Source organism: Theropithecus gelada, chromosome 6 (genome assembly GCF_003255815.1).
Source record: "Theropithecus gelada isolate Dixy chromosome 6, Tgel_1.0, whole genome shotgun sequence".
Lineage (NCBI taxonomy): Eukaryota > Metazoa > Chordata > Mammalia > Primates > Cercopithecidae > Theropithecus > Theropithecus gelada.
The window spans coordinates 144,893,010-144,905,597 of record NC_037673.1 but is presented as its reverse complement, the minus strand read 5'-3'; the positions used below and the strand labels follow the sequence as shown (position 1 = coordinate 144,905,597).

General features: G+C 36.0%; 1 protein-coding gene across 4 annotated transcripts in view; it reads right to left on the bottom strand.

Moving 5' to 3' along the window:
- Window positions 1-12,588, bottom strand: part of FBXO38 (F-box protein 38) — a 59,714-nt gene that overhangs the window by 23,627 nt on the left and 23,499 nt on the right. For all 4 annotated transcript variants that reach the window (XM_025388664.1, XM_025388665.1, XM_025388666.1 and 1 more), the window contains exons 7-12: window positions 12,436-12,573; window positions 9,702-9,795; window positions 7,860-7,990; window positions 4,316-4,486; window positions 2,553-2,695; window positions 1,440-1,650 (exon numbers count right to left, since the gene is read on the bottom strand). In XM_025388664.1, coding sequence (XP_025244449.1) covers window positions 1,440-1,650; window positions 2,553-2,695; window positions 4,316-4,486; window positions 7,860-7,990; window positions 9,702-9,795; window positions 12,436-12,573 — 888 coding nt within the window. The remainder of the gene's footprint in view (window positions 1-1,439; window positions 1,651-2,552; window positions 2,696-4,315; window positions 4,487-7,859; window positions 7,991-9,701; window positions 9,796-12,435; window positions 12,574-12,588) is intronic.

The window sequence follows — 12,588 nt, the reverse complement described above, 5'->3', positions numbered from 1 at the left end:
TAACCTGTACTAGGTACCGTAGCACTCAGGACAACAAAGCAAAGGGACAATATGTGACTGTCTTGCCCTCTCGTTCCCTTAACACCTGTTGGCTCTGCACTTTTATTTTTGCATTTTTAAGGGAGATTGTTGGGGAAAGATTTTACCTAGGTTTGAAATGCGTAAGAGTACACCATGGACATAAAGTACAGAGCTAGACAGCTGCATTTACTGCAGAAAAGTATAAAAGTCAAGGCTGGAAATAAAGATTTGGATTTAATACCATATAGCTGGTACTAAAACCTTGAGCTTGAGTGAAAATGTGTAGAGAAAGCTATCGTGGACAAAAGTGGAACACAGGAGGTGCCACAAGCAAAGGAAAATGAAGTAGGAGAAAAATCAGCAAAATGGTTTCAGAGATGCCGAGAGAAGAAAGTGTCTCAAGAGTGTACAAGTCTAGGCAACAATGTTTAATGCTGCTGAGATGTCAAATTAGATGAAAGTCACGAAATGACCTTCAGATTCAGTAAGACAATCACTAGTGACTTTGCCAAGAGCCAAAGTGGAGAGTTCTATAGGGACCAAGTGAGATGAGAAAGTGAAGACATTGTCTATAGATGATTCTTTTGTCAAAAACTGTATACTCAGAGTGCCCCTAAAGGAAATCATGCCCTGTACACAGTACATCTCATTGTAAAAGCAGGTACATAGTATCGGAGTACCCTATTTCTCATTAATTACTATGTGCAAGAGTAGGCAAATGGGGAACAACAAAAGGATGGCTAGAAAAGATTCCTTTTCTAGTTCCTAAGCGTGAACTGGGAAACTGGAAAATTTGGTAACAAAACAATCTTACATCACTTCACTCATCAACAGAGGGATGGATGGAGCACCTTCACACATGGGTTGGCACACCGGAAGTATTCAGTATATATTAACGAACTGGACAGACAATTACATAAATGAAATAGAATAGTCCTTCTTAGCTAATGTACTTAATCTGCTGTGTGGAAGTGAAGACCTAATGATTAAAGGTACATGAAAGGTGCCAATGTGTAGCCCATGGTTGGTATTAATCTTTCAGTTCTTCAAATATCCAGAAATGCTCTTAATGTTCATGCTATCCATTGGTCTGGGAGACAATAAAAGATACTCCTTTGTCTAAATCCTGAAAGTTCAGTCTCAGACCTCAAGAGTTACCACTCTACCCTAATTTCCCCGGCATCTGTAATCCCTCCCATTCTGTAAGTATTCTTACACAGTCTGTGGACAAAAACAGTTTTGAAACAAGCAAGAAAAGAGAAAAATTTCACCTACTCCCTCATGTTCCTTATCAACTAACTTTCCTCAGTGTGGAAAGTGACAAGTTGAAACAGGGGCAAAAGGGAACAGGATAAAGGAGAAATACAATACAAAGTAAAAATCATTTCTGTCTGGAGCTCACAAAAGATCTGGGTTACCGTCAGCTGCAAACTGCTGCTCTCCTGGCTGTAGATCTTGCCGAAAGTCATTCTCCTCGTCTGAGTCATCTGGGTGATGGTGATTGTTGTCGTGGATGTTGGCATTGTTATTCTGGGCATTGTTATCGTCATTGTTGGAGTTCTGGTTGCTAACAAGAGCTGATGAAACCCCAATTCCTGTGCCTGCACTCAGACCAACTCGAGCACAACCCTAAGGCAAAACCAAAACACATATGTTTATTAATTTGGGTTAGTATCTATCACTTCATTTTTAATATCCCTTCATTTCACCTTTACATTAGAACTAATATTTATATAGTACTTATTTATGAAACGCTTTCACATACACATAGAAAATCTTATTTAAGGCCTGCAACACTTCAAGATAGATAAAGGGTTACTGGCTTAATTCATAGATGAGGAGTCACACAAGGAGAAGAGATCTGCCCAACAGCACATGGCCAGTAAGTGGTACAGCTGCAATTTGAAACCAGGATTCTGACCTCGAATCCTGAGCTTTCCCCATTATATTGTACTGCTTCAACAGTGGGAATGTAACCATTAATAACTGATAAGAGAGAACACAAATGGTTGAAGGATTAAGTTTTTAATTACCTTAACAGTACAAAGTTCTATATGTTAAGCAGTTTGAAAATAACATTTTGTAAAACGGGGCAACCTCAGATTTCCCAGGCTATACAACTTAACAGAAAGATAGCAGCAAAGTAAAACATTCCCCAAATAAATCCTTAATTCTTATTTATACTTTGGGTTCCTAATTAGATTTAATCTACCAATGAATTATTCCACGTAATAATTTCTGTCTTAAATTTCCAGCCTCACCCTCACCTTACCTTTTGTTTACATACTAACAGAGACAGCTTCCACTTACTTCTTCCTTACCCTTCCCCAGAGAACCCTTAATTCTCATTTAGAAGAATGAGAGGCCATGCATTATTACAACCTTTATGCTTTCACGGAGGCTGGCAGTAAAAAGTCTGACTATAACACTGTAAAGGCATATTGTTGAAAAGAAAAAAAAAAATCACAGGCTGTCTTTATTTTCTTTCCTGAGTATCAAAATAAACAAAAACTCCCTCAAATGTATCTTACCTTGGGTGGTTCACGAAACATCTGATCCAGTGAAATAAACTCTAGGCTCGGTAACAATTCAATAAACTGGCCAAAAGAGTCCAGCTTCAAAGCATGGCACCGTACTAGGTTGATATCAACCAATCGAGTCCATCTTGAGTGGTCTGTTGAAGAAATGACATGACCAGAGAAAACATAAGTAACACTTTCCCCATTACTGATGAATTTTGATACAGGTCACAAAGACTTTCAAATCCTTTTTTATTAAATAACTTTTCCTTTTTTTCATGACTTCTAAAACCTGATGATTCTAAATTATGATGTTTACATACCTAATTCCATTGTGAGAACTAAATGGCCTGGGGAACATTAATTTGAATCCAATCAGCCCTGATTTAAATGTGATCCACTCAACAACCTACATGGCTTTTCAACAATAGGACACTGAATTAAAAAATTATGGCATATTTATTTAATAGAACATCATGTAGCTATTTCAAAAGAATGAAGGAGAGTTTAGTATGCTTGCTGACATGGAAAACTCTCCAAATTATACTTAGTACAAAAAGCAAGCTATAGGACAGTGTATACACAGTAAGATCCTTTGGTATAATATAAATTATTTTTAAATGCTACACACATATATGCTGCAATATGCATAATTTGTCCAGAAAAATATACAAAAAACTGTTGATGATGGTTACCTTTGAGAAGAGGAGAGTTTTCATTTTGTACCTTTCTGTACTGTTTGAAATTTATCAAGTGCATGTATTACTTTTATTTTTTTAAGTGTTAACAGGAATTCTGAGTGATGGGATTATAGGCCATTTTTTGTTTTCTTCTTTATACTCTTCTGTATTTAAGAAAACAAACAAACCAAAAACCCAATAAATGTTATTTTTTTAAAGTCATCTACGCCTGCTACATCCTAAAGTTCATATTTCCCAGTAACTTCTTGGTTCAGCAGGGCCAGGGATAGAATTTAACTGCTGCTGGCACATGAGACATGACTATATTAATGAGTGATCTCAGCAGAGGTCCCAGCCCTAAAACAAGCCTGGATAGTAGCTTTGTGAGGAGATACAGATCCCGGTAAAGTGACTCAACAGCAGAGGAGGCTGTTCTGTAGGTGTCAGTGAGAGGCTTTGTCACAAGTACAACTTTCTCGGGCTCTCAATTTATTTAATGGTTTGTAAATTTCGGTATTTAAGAAGGGCCTTTAAGACAACAGATGACATTACTCTGAGAGGAAAATGAACTCCCACCATAAGGGAAAAATATCAAGTGCAAAAGTCACACTTCTACATATAGGAGATTGGAGGGGTAGGTCTGAAATAGACTGGGATTTCTAGTCAATAGAAATTTTTATCTCAGGTTAATGTCACTCAATGAAAGTTCAAAATACATACCTACTTTGTCCTTTCAGATGATGTGCCATTGTGAAGATAATTCTGAGAAAATAACTACACTATCCTAAGTCCCAGGTAGCAATGAACTAAGCTTAATTTTATATTCCTAGCCCAAAGAAGTACATATAAAAATCAGGGCACTTGAATCCACAACCTGGAGAGTATAAATTTCCAGGTAGAAACCTTCAGAAGTTTAAAGAGGCATTGAATACACTTCCAACTAGTTATCAAAGGTTACCAGAACTTGTATGAACAATCCAAACGAAATACCTACAGTTTACATTAGGAAGGCAATCATATCACACATAGAAAACAAGGACAAATGTATTATTTCAGTATCAGTAAAACATAGCTGTATTTGTAAGTCTGTAATACCTGAGATCCAATTGTATGGGTTGTGTAGATGAGGGCAATTGTAAATTGCCAGATATTTGATACAGGAAAAAACTTCATTGACTGCTTTCATCCCTATATCAGTGATGATACCAGGATTTTCTACCACATCAGCCAAACCATACTTCACCAGATCCGCATTAGCCATTCTGCCTAAAAAGACCAATCAATTTTTTAAAAAAGTCAAATTCTTAAGTGTTAGGGAGTGTTACCAATTTTGTATCTTACCAGTCAGCATAAAAAGTCTCTACCATCATTCTGTATCATCTGCTTATCGGGTTCAGGTATAATTTTAGGTTAGGTATTATTTACATATAGTAGCAGTTCTTATGCAAAATAATAAATTATATTAAAAGTCAAAGGACAGCTAGTAGGAAAAATTATTTCCAATTGTTTAGAGAAGAAAAAAGGCAAAAATTCTTAAAGCATAAGTGAGGACATATCATACTGGTTCACACGATGGTAAAGTTTTAGCTTTATCATTTAAAAGGAAAACAAAATCTTAAAAACTCAACTCCCTCACAGTAAAATGATGTTCTTGAAGCCCAGTGTGGACATGTGTAAAGAAGGGTAAACTCTGAGAATTTAAGATTCATTGTTACAACCCATGGCACTGGTTAGTAACATCTATTTATATCCTAAAAGTGCACTTCTTAACTCAAACACATGCCACTGGGCTTTAGTGCCTACTCTCTGGTCACACACTAGGGGTTTGGGAATACGTAAAGGAGGATCCTTTATCCTAGATCATGCCACTGGGAATCACACCTCATCTCTTGCCTCTTATCACTTCTCCCATCTGCCTGTCCCCTCACACTCCAAGATTCTATTAGTTCATAGTTACATCTTTAGTGTCTGGCATAGTGCTGGGGATACAAGAGCTCATGGGGATACATGTCTCTCACAGTCTGCAATCAATCAATACGCAGGACAAAGAAAACACTGCCGCTCCGGTGAAGTTGTCCTGAATATCACAGGGGTTTACACCTTTAGCTAGAACATGTTTAAAACAATCCATCTTCTCCAAACTTCCAACTTTACTTTCCATAGAGTTTACAGTTTTTCTCCTAGAGTTCCTATTTTTGGTATTTCCTGGCACTTCTTACAGATTTCACCTTAATCCATTCTTTAGAATTTAGCTGAGCTATTTTCTTTAGCTCCTGGTAAGGACCTTTTCCCCGCTCTTTGGACTTGAGACGAAACTTGCATTTTCCTTAAGATAGGGTAAACCTTGAACTGACCCTGTTTCCTGGGCACTACCTGAATAAATGCTGTAACCTAACATGACAAATCAATGTTTCGCATTTAGTTTTTTGAGATGACCAACCACGTTTCTACTCTTGGGGCTTCCTGCTTGCCACACTCCTTCAAAATCCTGATGATATCACTTGAGATTCATGTTTGTTTTTCTTTTCAGCCCACAGGTCAGCTAAAAGTAAAAGCTATCATTTATTGAATACTTCCTAAGTGTCAGAGATTGTTGTAAATGTATATATCACTTTTCCCTTGATTCCTCAGAGCTACCCAAGAGAAAAGCAGGAAATCACCTTATCTTCATTTAAGAAATGAGAAGAATGAACTTGCTTAGGTCTCATGATTAGTAACAGACAGGCCTCAATTCTCTCTCCCTCAAGCTCTAGGACTAAATTCCTAGGACTCTAGGGCTACGACTATATTTTTTTCTAAAATTTTCACTGAGTTATACATCTCTATCACTATTATATAAAGCTTACAGATCATAAATCCACATGAACAAAGAACTCTCTAAAGATTCATCTTTAGGTCATCGCTAGAAGACAAAGGTGATGTTCCTATTTATTTATTCTGCCAGACCTTTTATAACAAGAAAGTGACCCAAGTTTTACCAGAGGCCAGTCACCACTTCTTGGGGAGATGCTTCAAATCTAAATTACTGAGAAGAGAGAAACTAAGTGAGAGAGTGTGAGTGAACAGTGAACTCATGACATTGTCCATAAGAAGTACCACGCACCTATTCTGAAACAGAGAATCCTAGGCCATCTTTGGAGGGACAGAAGATAGTATGTATATGGAAGAAATGGTTAAACTGTGGCAAATAAGAAGAGAATGATAGTACAAAGTTCAACATAACAGACTATTAAGTATGAAACAGAACATGAAACAAGTTGTGTTGAAAACTATGAGATAATGATAGTCAAGAAGGTATTTTTATGCTATAGAAAACGTACGTTGAGGAGAAAGAAACACTACAGGAAAATAATTGCTTATAAAGATAACACTGGAAGACAATTCTTCAGTAGACCTAAATTTGGCCATCCTGAAAGTACACAATTTGTCAAGTTCTGAGCTTTTGGGAAAAACAGAAAACAACATTATAGAAGGAATATCAACTTCAAAGCTAATAATTTTAAGTTACTACACAGACATTGCAGAAACATAGGGAATGTTAGACACTTCATTCAAAACCAGAAAAGCTTGATATCAAATGTATTAATTTTATATAAAATCATTGTACTAGTTAGCATTTTAAGCTATTTTGGAGAAAAGCTGATCTTTTTCAAAGCTGTATAGATTTAACGTGAATCTAATAGTCAACTGTCTAGAAAAGGATGGCTTAACTTTTTAAAGTAATCACCTATATTAATGAGTACCGTGAACAACAAAAAAGTAAACAAACAAAAAACCCACAACTATTATTGTAATATATACATTAGAAATGAGAAAGAAAAACAGTCATGTTTTTTGAGTGGGACTGTCCTGATTGGAAGAATTAAGCCTTCTTATGTTCTTCTACAACACAAACTAGATCCAAAGAAAAAATGTTATCTGCTATGATGATGAGAGTTCAAGAAAGACTTGTTGCAAATCAAGTGGGAAGAAAATGAATTCTTGAATAAAAACATGTTGGTGATGAAAATTTTCTTTCATATCTTATTGATGCCATATGGAAAAATAGTTTGAATAATGAATTGACATGCATTCAAACCCAAAGAAATGAGTTCTCAATTGTAAATGTGTAAGAAAATGCTGTGAACAAGCTTTCCAACAGCAATCATCATTAAATGAATACTGACCATTATGTGCTCACACTATCTGGAAAATCCAGAACCCCCAGCGGGCTTATTATGGAAATGAAGAGCATGGGCAGGGAATGGGACCTCATCTGAGAGGGCCATCAAAAGCTTCAAGAAGTGTGGCAGATCAAATTCAACAATGGAACCAAGGATGACATTCTGTGAAAAAAATGAAGCAGAATGGGAAAGAAACGTGGGCAGTAAAGTGGAGACAATATCAAATGTAGATAAGGTTCTTTTTCTGGTGTATTCTTAGTAACTATATTTTCCATAGTATGCTAAAATCAGAGGCAATATGGAAAAAAAATCACTGATATTTCTAATTTAAAAGTTTATTTTTCAAGACGTAAGAGCACCTAAGATTTTAAGTTGTCTTATGTTCAAAAAGACAAGGCACAACCCCAATTCAGATTTCAGTTTGTCAAGTAAATTTCCTACAGTAATTCTAGGAATTAAAATGAGATAAATCTTACTCTGTAGTAAAAACTCATCTACGTATCCTAGATGAAGGGTTTCAAACTGGGGGAACTCCAACTCTGCCATCTTTAGGGCAGAAAAGACACCATCTTTGGTTAGGGAAGGCTGGATCCGAACTTCATGTAACCTGTGAATAAAGAGAAAGAACATATCAGAGCAAAACAAAAACCACCAGAACCAAAGATTCCTCCTAATATAAGTGTATTAGTCTGTTTCTATGCTCCTGACAAAGACATACCAGAGACTGGGAAGAAAAAGAGGTTTTAATGGACTCACAGTTCCACGTGGCTGGGGAGGCCTCACAAACATGGTTGAAGGCAAAAAGGAGCAAGTCACATCTTACATCATGGCAGCAGGCAACAAGAGAGAGGCTGTGCAGGGACACTCCCATTTTTAAAACCATTGGATCTAGTGAGACTTATTCACTATCACGAGGACTGCATGGGAAGGACTACCCTCATGACTCAGTCATCTCCCGCTGGGTCCCTCCCACAACACAAGGGAATTATGGGAGCTGCAAGATGAGATCTGAGGGGAAACAGAGCCAAACCATATCAGGAAGACTCTGAAAGAAGTTTATGACTTTAGTGAAGTGTCACAGATGTCAACAACTTCCCTCCCACCTCCTCCATTGAAAAAACACAAAAACAAAAACATATTTTCTTCAAAGGAGTATCTGCAAAGTGTAAGGAAATCTTAGGCAGTACACTGAAGCTATACATTAAATAACAATTAATTACAGGTAAGAATCTTATACCAAGTGCTTTACTAAACCTGAAAAGTCAATGTGAGAATCTGCACCTGGTGCTGGTATTTGACATTTTGCTTAGGCTAGCTGTTAATGTTGCGTTTTAACCAAGAGTATAGTTCTGTAGTAGGTAACAATACCTACTTAAACTTCGAAACACTTTTATTTTAGACCCTGAGGTATTATTCTGAGGGACTAGGCTCAGATTTGTCAAAGCCGAGGTTTCCTAAAGCTTGCAGTCATTATGAGGTGTGTATTATGTAACTGCAGAATTATCTTAATTCTTAAGAAGGGTAAGTTTAAGTTGTGTTCATTATTTAGAAAGACACTGAATTATTTTTGGATTGATATGAAAGATAAAAGAGTGGTTTATTTTTCTTCCTTGATAGTTCATTTTCCACAATGATTCTGTAAATACATGGCTAGGATTTCTGGAAAAAAAAAAAAAAAAAAGAAAGAAACACTTATTTTATTTACAATCCTAATCAATAATCTCTTGATGGAAAAAGCTTTGTTTTTGAATAAATTTAAGAAATGCTTAATTTAAAGAAAACACTATAAAATAAAAGTGGAGATAGAACACTGATATGTAAGAAATAGTAAATGTGGTATAGTGATACAACCACTTGGTTAAAAATTATAGATGTGTTATAAGGTCAGACTTTGGAAAAGCTGATTTAAAACACTGATTTCTGAATAGCAAATATTATCACCAAGTAACTAGAACAATTCAGAAAATCATCCAGAGATTGAGACAATGGTCCTGAGAGGGCTACAGACACCAGAGCTTCAATAATAACTTCTGTTGGACTCTTAGCCGTTTCCAGAAATTCCACTGCTTTTCTCTGATATGAGACCAAGCCACTCTGGAGCTTGCTAGTATGCAGCTCAACTGGTTACCAGTATATAACATTAAGACTACCATGATGTTATACTCATCTGTTATTTAAACTTCTTTGTATTTTAAATTTGAACAAGGCTTGATCAAATGTACACACATATATACACACACGTTCCACAATTTTTGGTAAAACAGGGAAAGACACAATTACTTCTAAAGTGAAAGACACAATACAAAGAGGAAACATACCTACGGGCAGCAGTAATGATGAGGTAACCAAGATCTACTTCAAGAGCATTTTTGCAAGCTCCCAGAACAATAGTGTGCAAATTTCTAAAACCACCTGAAGACAAGGAACAAAAACAAGTGTTTCTTTTGACCACAGTATTTTTAGTGAAGTACTTATATACTATACATTATAAAGTATTATCTTAGATGATAATTATTGGTTTAAAAGTAAATCTCAGCTTTGTTTTTGCATTGAAATTAATATCTTAAGATGAATTATAACTACTAGTCACCTAAAAGGAGATGAAAGCAGACCCTCATTTTGACAAGACACTCTGATGGCATCTGAAAACTACTCTAAAAGATTCAGACTGTTAAGTAAGGATTTTTAGAAAGTCAGAAGCTGATGAGATAATTGTAAAAAAAGAAACCCTGCCATTTCTGGCCAAATTTTGAACCTCCAAATATCATACGGAACAAGACCAGAACCACTTTAACTGATTTTTTAAATGTTTCTGAAACTTGTATTTACCTACAAAAAAGAACATAAATTACTAATGTATAGCTTAAAGAAATGACTGGCTTATCCATTTTAAATTTGTATAAATAAAGTCACAAAGTATGTATACTTTTGCGTCTGGCTTCTTTTACTAAACATTCTGCTTATGAGATTCATCCATATCGCTGTGTAGCTGTAGTCTGTTCATTCTTATTGCTGTACAGTATTTTGCTACATGAATATGCCACAATTTAATTATCCATTCTCTTGACGACAGGCATCTTTCCATTTTGGGATGATTAGAAACAGTGCTTCTGTGAACAATCTTAAAAATGTCTTTTGGTGAACAAATGTAAACATTTCTGTTGGGTTGAAAGCCAGGAATGCAACTGTTGCTATGTGTATGACCAACTTTAGTAGATACTACCAAACAGTGTTTCAAAGTGGTTGTATGAATTTATAGTCTGACCACCAGCGTATGAAAGGTTCTGTTGCTCCACATCCTAGCCAACATTACTGTTTTTATCTTTTTCATATTAGTCATGAGTAGGCATAGTCATTTTAGTGCTTGAATATCACACTGTAGTTTCAATTTGCACTTCCCTAATGATTAGTAAACTTTATCGTTTTTTCATGTTTACTGGATTCTTGTGTGGAAACTTTTCTATTCAAGTATTTTCCCATTTTTTCTATTGAGTTGCCTGCCTTTTTCTTATTCATTCCAGGAGTCCTTTATATCTTCCCAAAACCCGGTGTCTGTATTGCAAACAGCTTCTCCCTTTCTGTAGCTTGGTTTTTCACTCTTTTTTTTTTTCTTGAGACTGAGTCTCGCTCTCTCTAGCCCAGGCTGGAGTGCAGTGGTGAGATCTTGGCTCACTGCAAGTTCCACCTCCTGGGTTCATGCCATTCTCCTGCCTCAGCCTCCAGAGTAGCTGGGACTACAGGCGCCCGCCACCACGCCTGGCTAACATTTTGTACTTTTTAGTGGAGACGGGGTTTCACCATGATAGCCAGGATGGTTTCCATCTGCTGACCTCGTGATCCTCCCGCCTCGGCCTCCCTAAGTGCTGGGATTACAGGCATGAGCCACCACACCCGGCTGGTTTTTCACTCTCTCAATCATGCCTTTTGATGGACCAAAAAAAAAAAAAAAAAAAAATCTTAATTTTAATTTGGTACAGTTTATCAATCTTTTCTTTACGGTAAATGCTTTTTGGTGTCCTGTTTAAGAAGACTTTGTGTACTCAAGGTCAACAAGACATTCTTCTAAGTTATTTTTTTAAATTTCTTTTTAAAAATTGTTCTCATTTGAATCTATGATCCATCTAGAATTAATTTTTGTGTGAGGTATGCTGACTTCTTGAATAAAATATAAGGCAGGGTTGCCCTTAAAAATCGATTAGAGAAGAAAAGTCTCTGTTTTTCTTTCAGGACCTTTATACAAACTCAGCTTTCAGCACCTCTCTACAGGTCTTCTCTCTAGTGAATGGAGAGAGACCTTCTTTTCGTTTTTGACTTTTATCTTGTTAACTATCGCCATCAATCAAAATACTGCTGGTCTTAGGGGTTGTTTCATCCCACTGGCTAAATGTAATACAGTACACTTACACCACACTTGACTGACAAAATGTCTAGAAATGTAGTGTTTACTTTTCTTAGATTTCAACAGTATTAACTATAATGCTGTTTGTTAACAATGGTACTTGATGACTTTCCATTTTATTTTAGAGAGCCAAAGTTAGATTTTTGGTTTCCAACTATTAATCATCCATTTTGCTAAACCACAATTTTTTTTTTCTGCAATGAGATGATTAACATAGAGCATATTCTGTTATGTAGCATTTATCTATTATTATATGATAAATATGAACATTACTAATGCCTAAATTTTTTTTGGAAGCCTAGCTGTACAAGTTGTAAAACATCACCAAAGAATGCTAGAAATCCCTGTTAACATTTCTAAGAAAGATTCCAAATATAAGAGGAGGTATTATTAGCTATGCAAAAGTCAAAACAAGCCAGAAAACATGTCTTATCACTCTACTGTCTATTTTAAGAAAGTTTAATATGCACCAAAAGAAAATGAACACTAGCTATGCTCATGGTTACTTATTGTCCATCAAATACACCAGAGAAAGCACAATTACTGACAAGCATTTTCTTTTTAAAAGACTTGCCAGGGAAGTTAAATAAAAGCTTAATGATTTTTTAAAGTTGACTTTTAAAAAATAGTTAGTAACAAAAGAAAATGAATACCTGATCTCCAACTGTCTTCAACAACATGTTGGATAAGACCTCCAAGGAAAGGAACTCGAACCATTTCTAAGTGTTCCAAGTTTCGGGCAGAGGCTAAGCCTGTTACTAAAGGGACATATTTCAAGGAATTTGTGGGTCCTAGAAAAAAAAAAA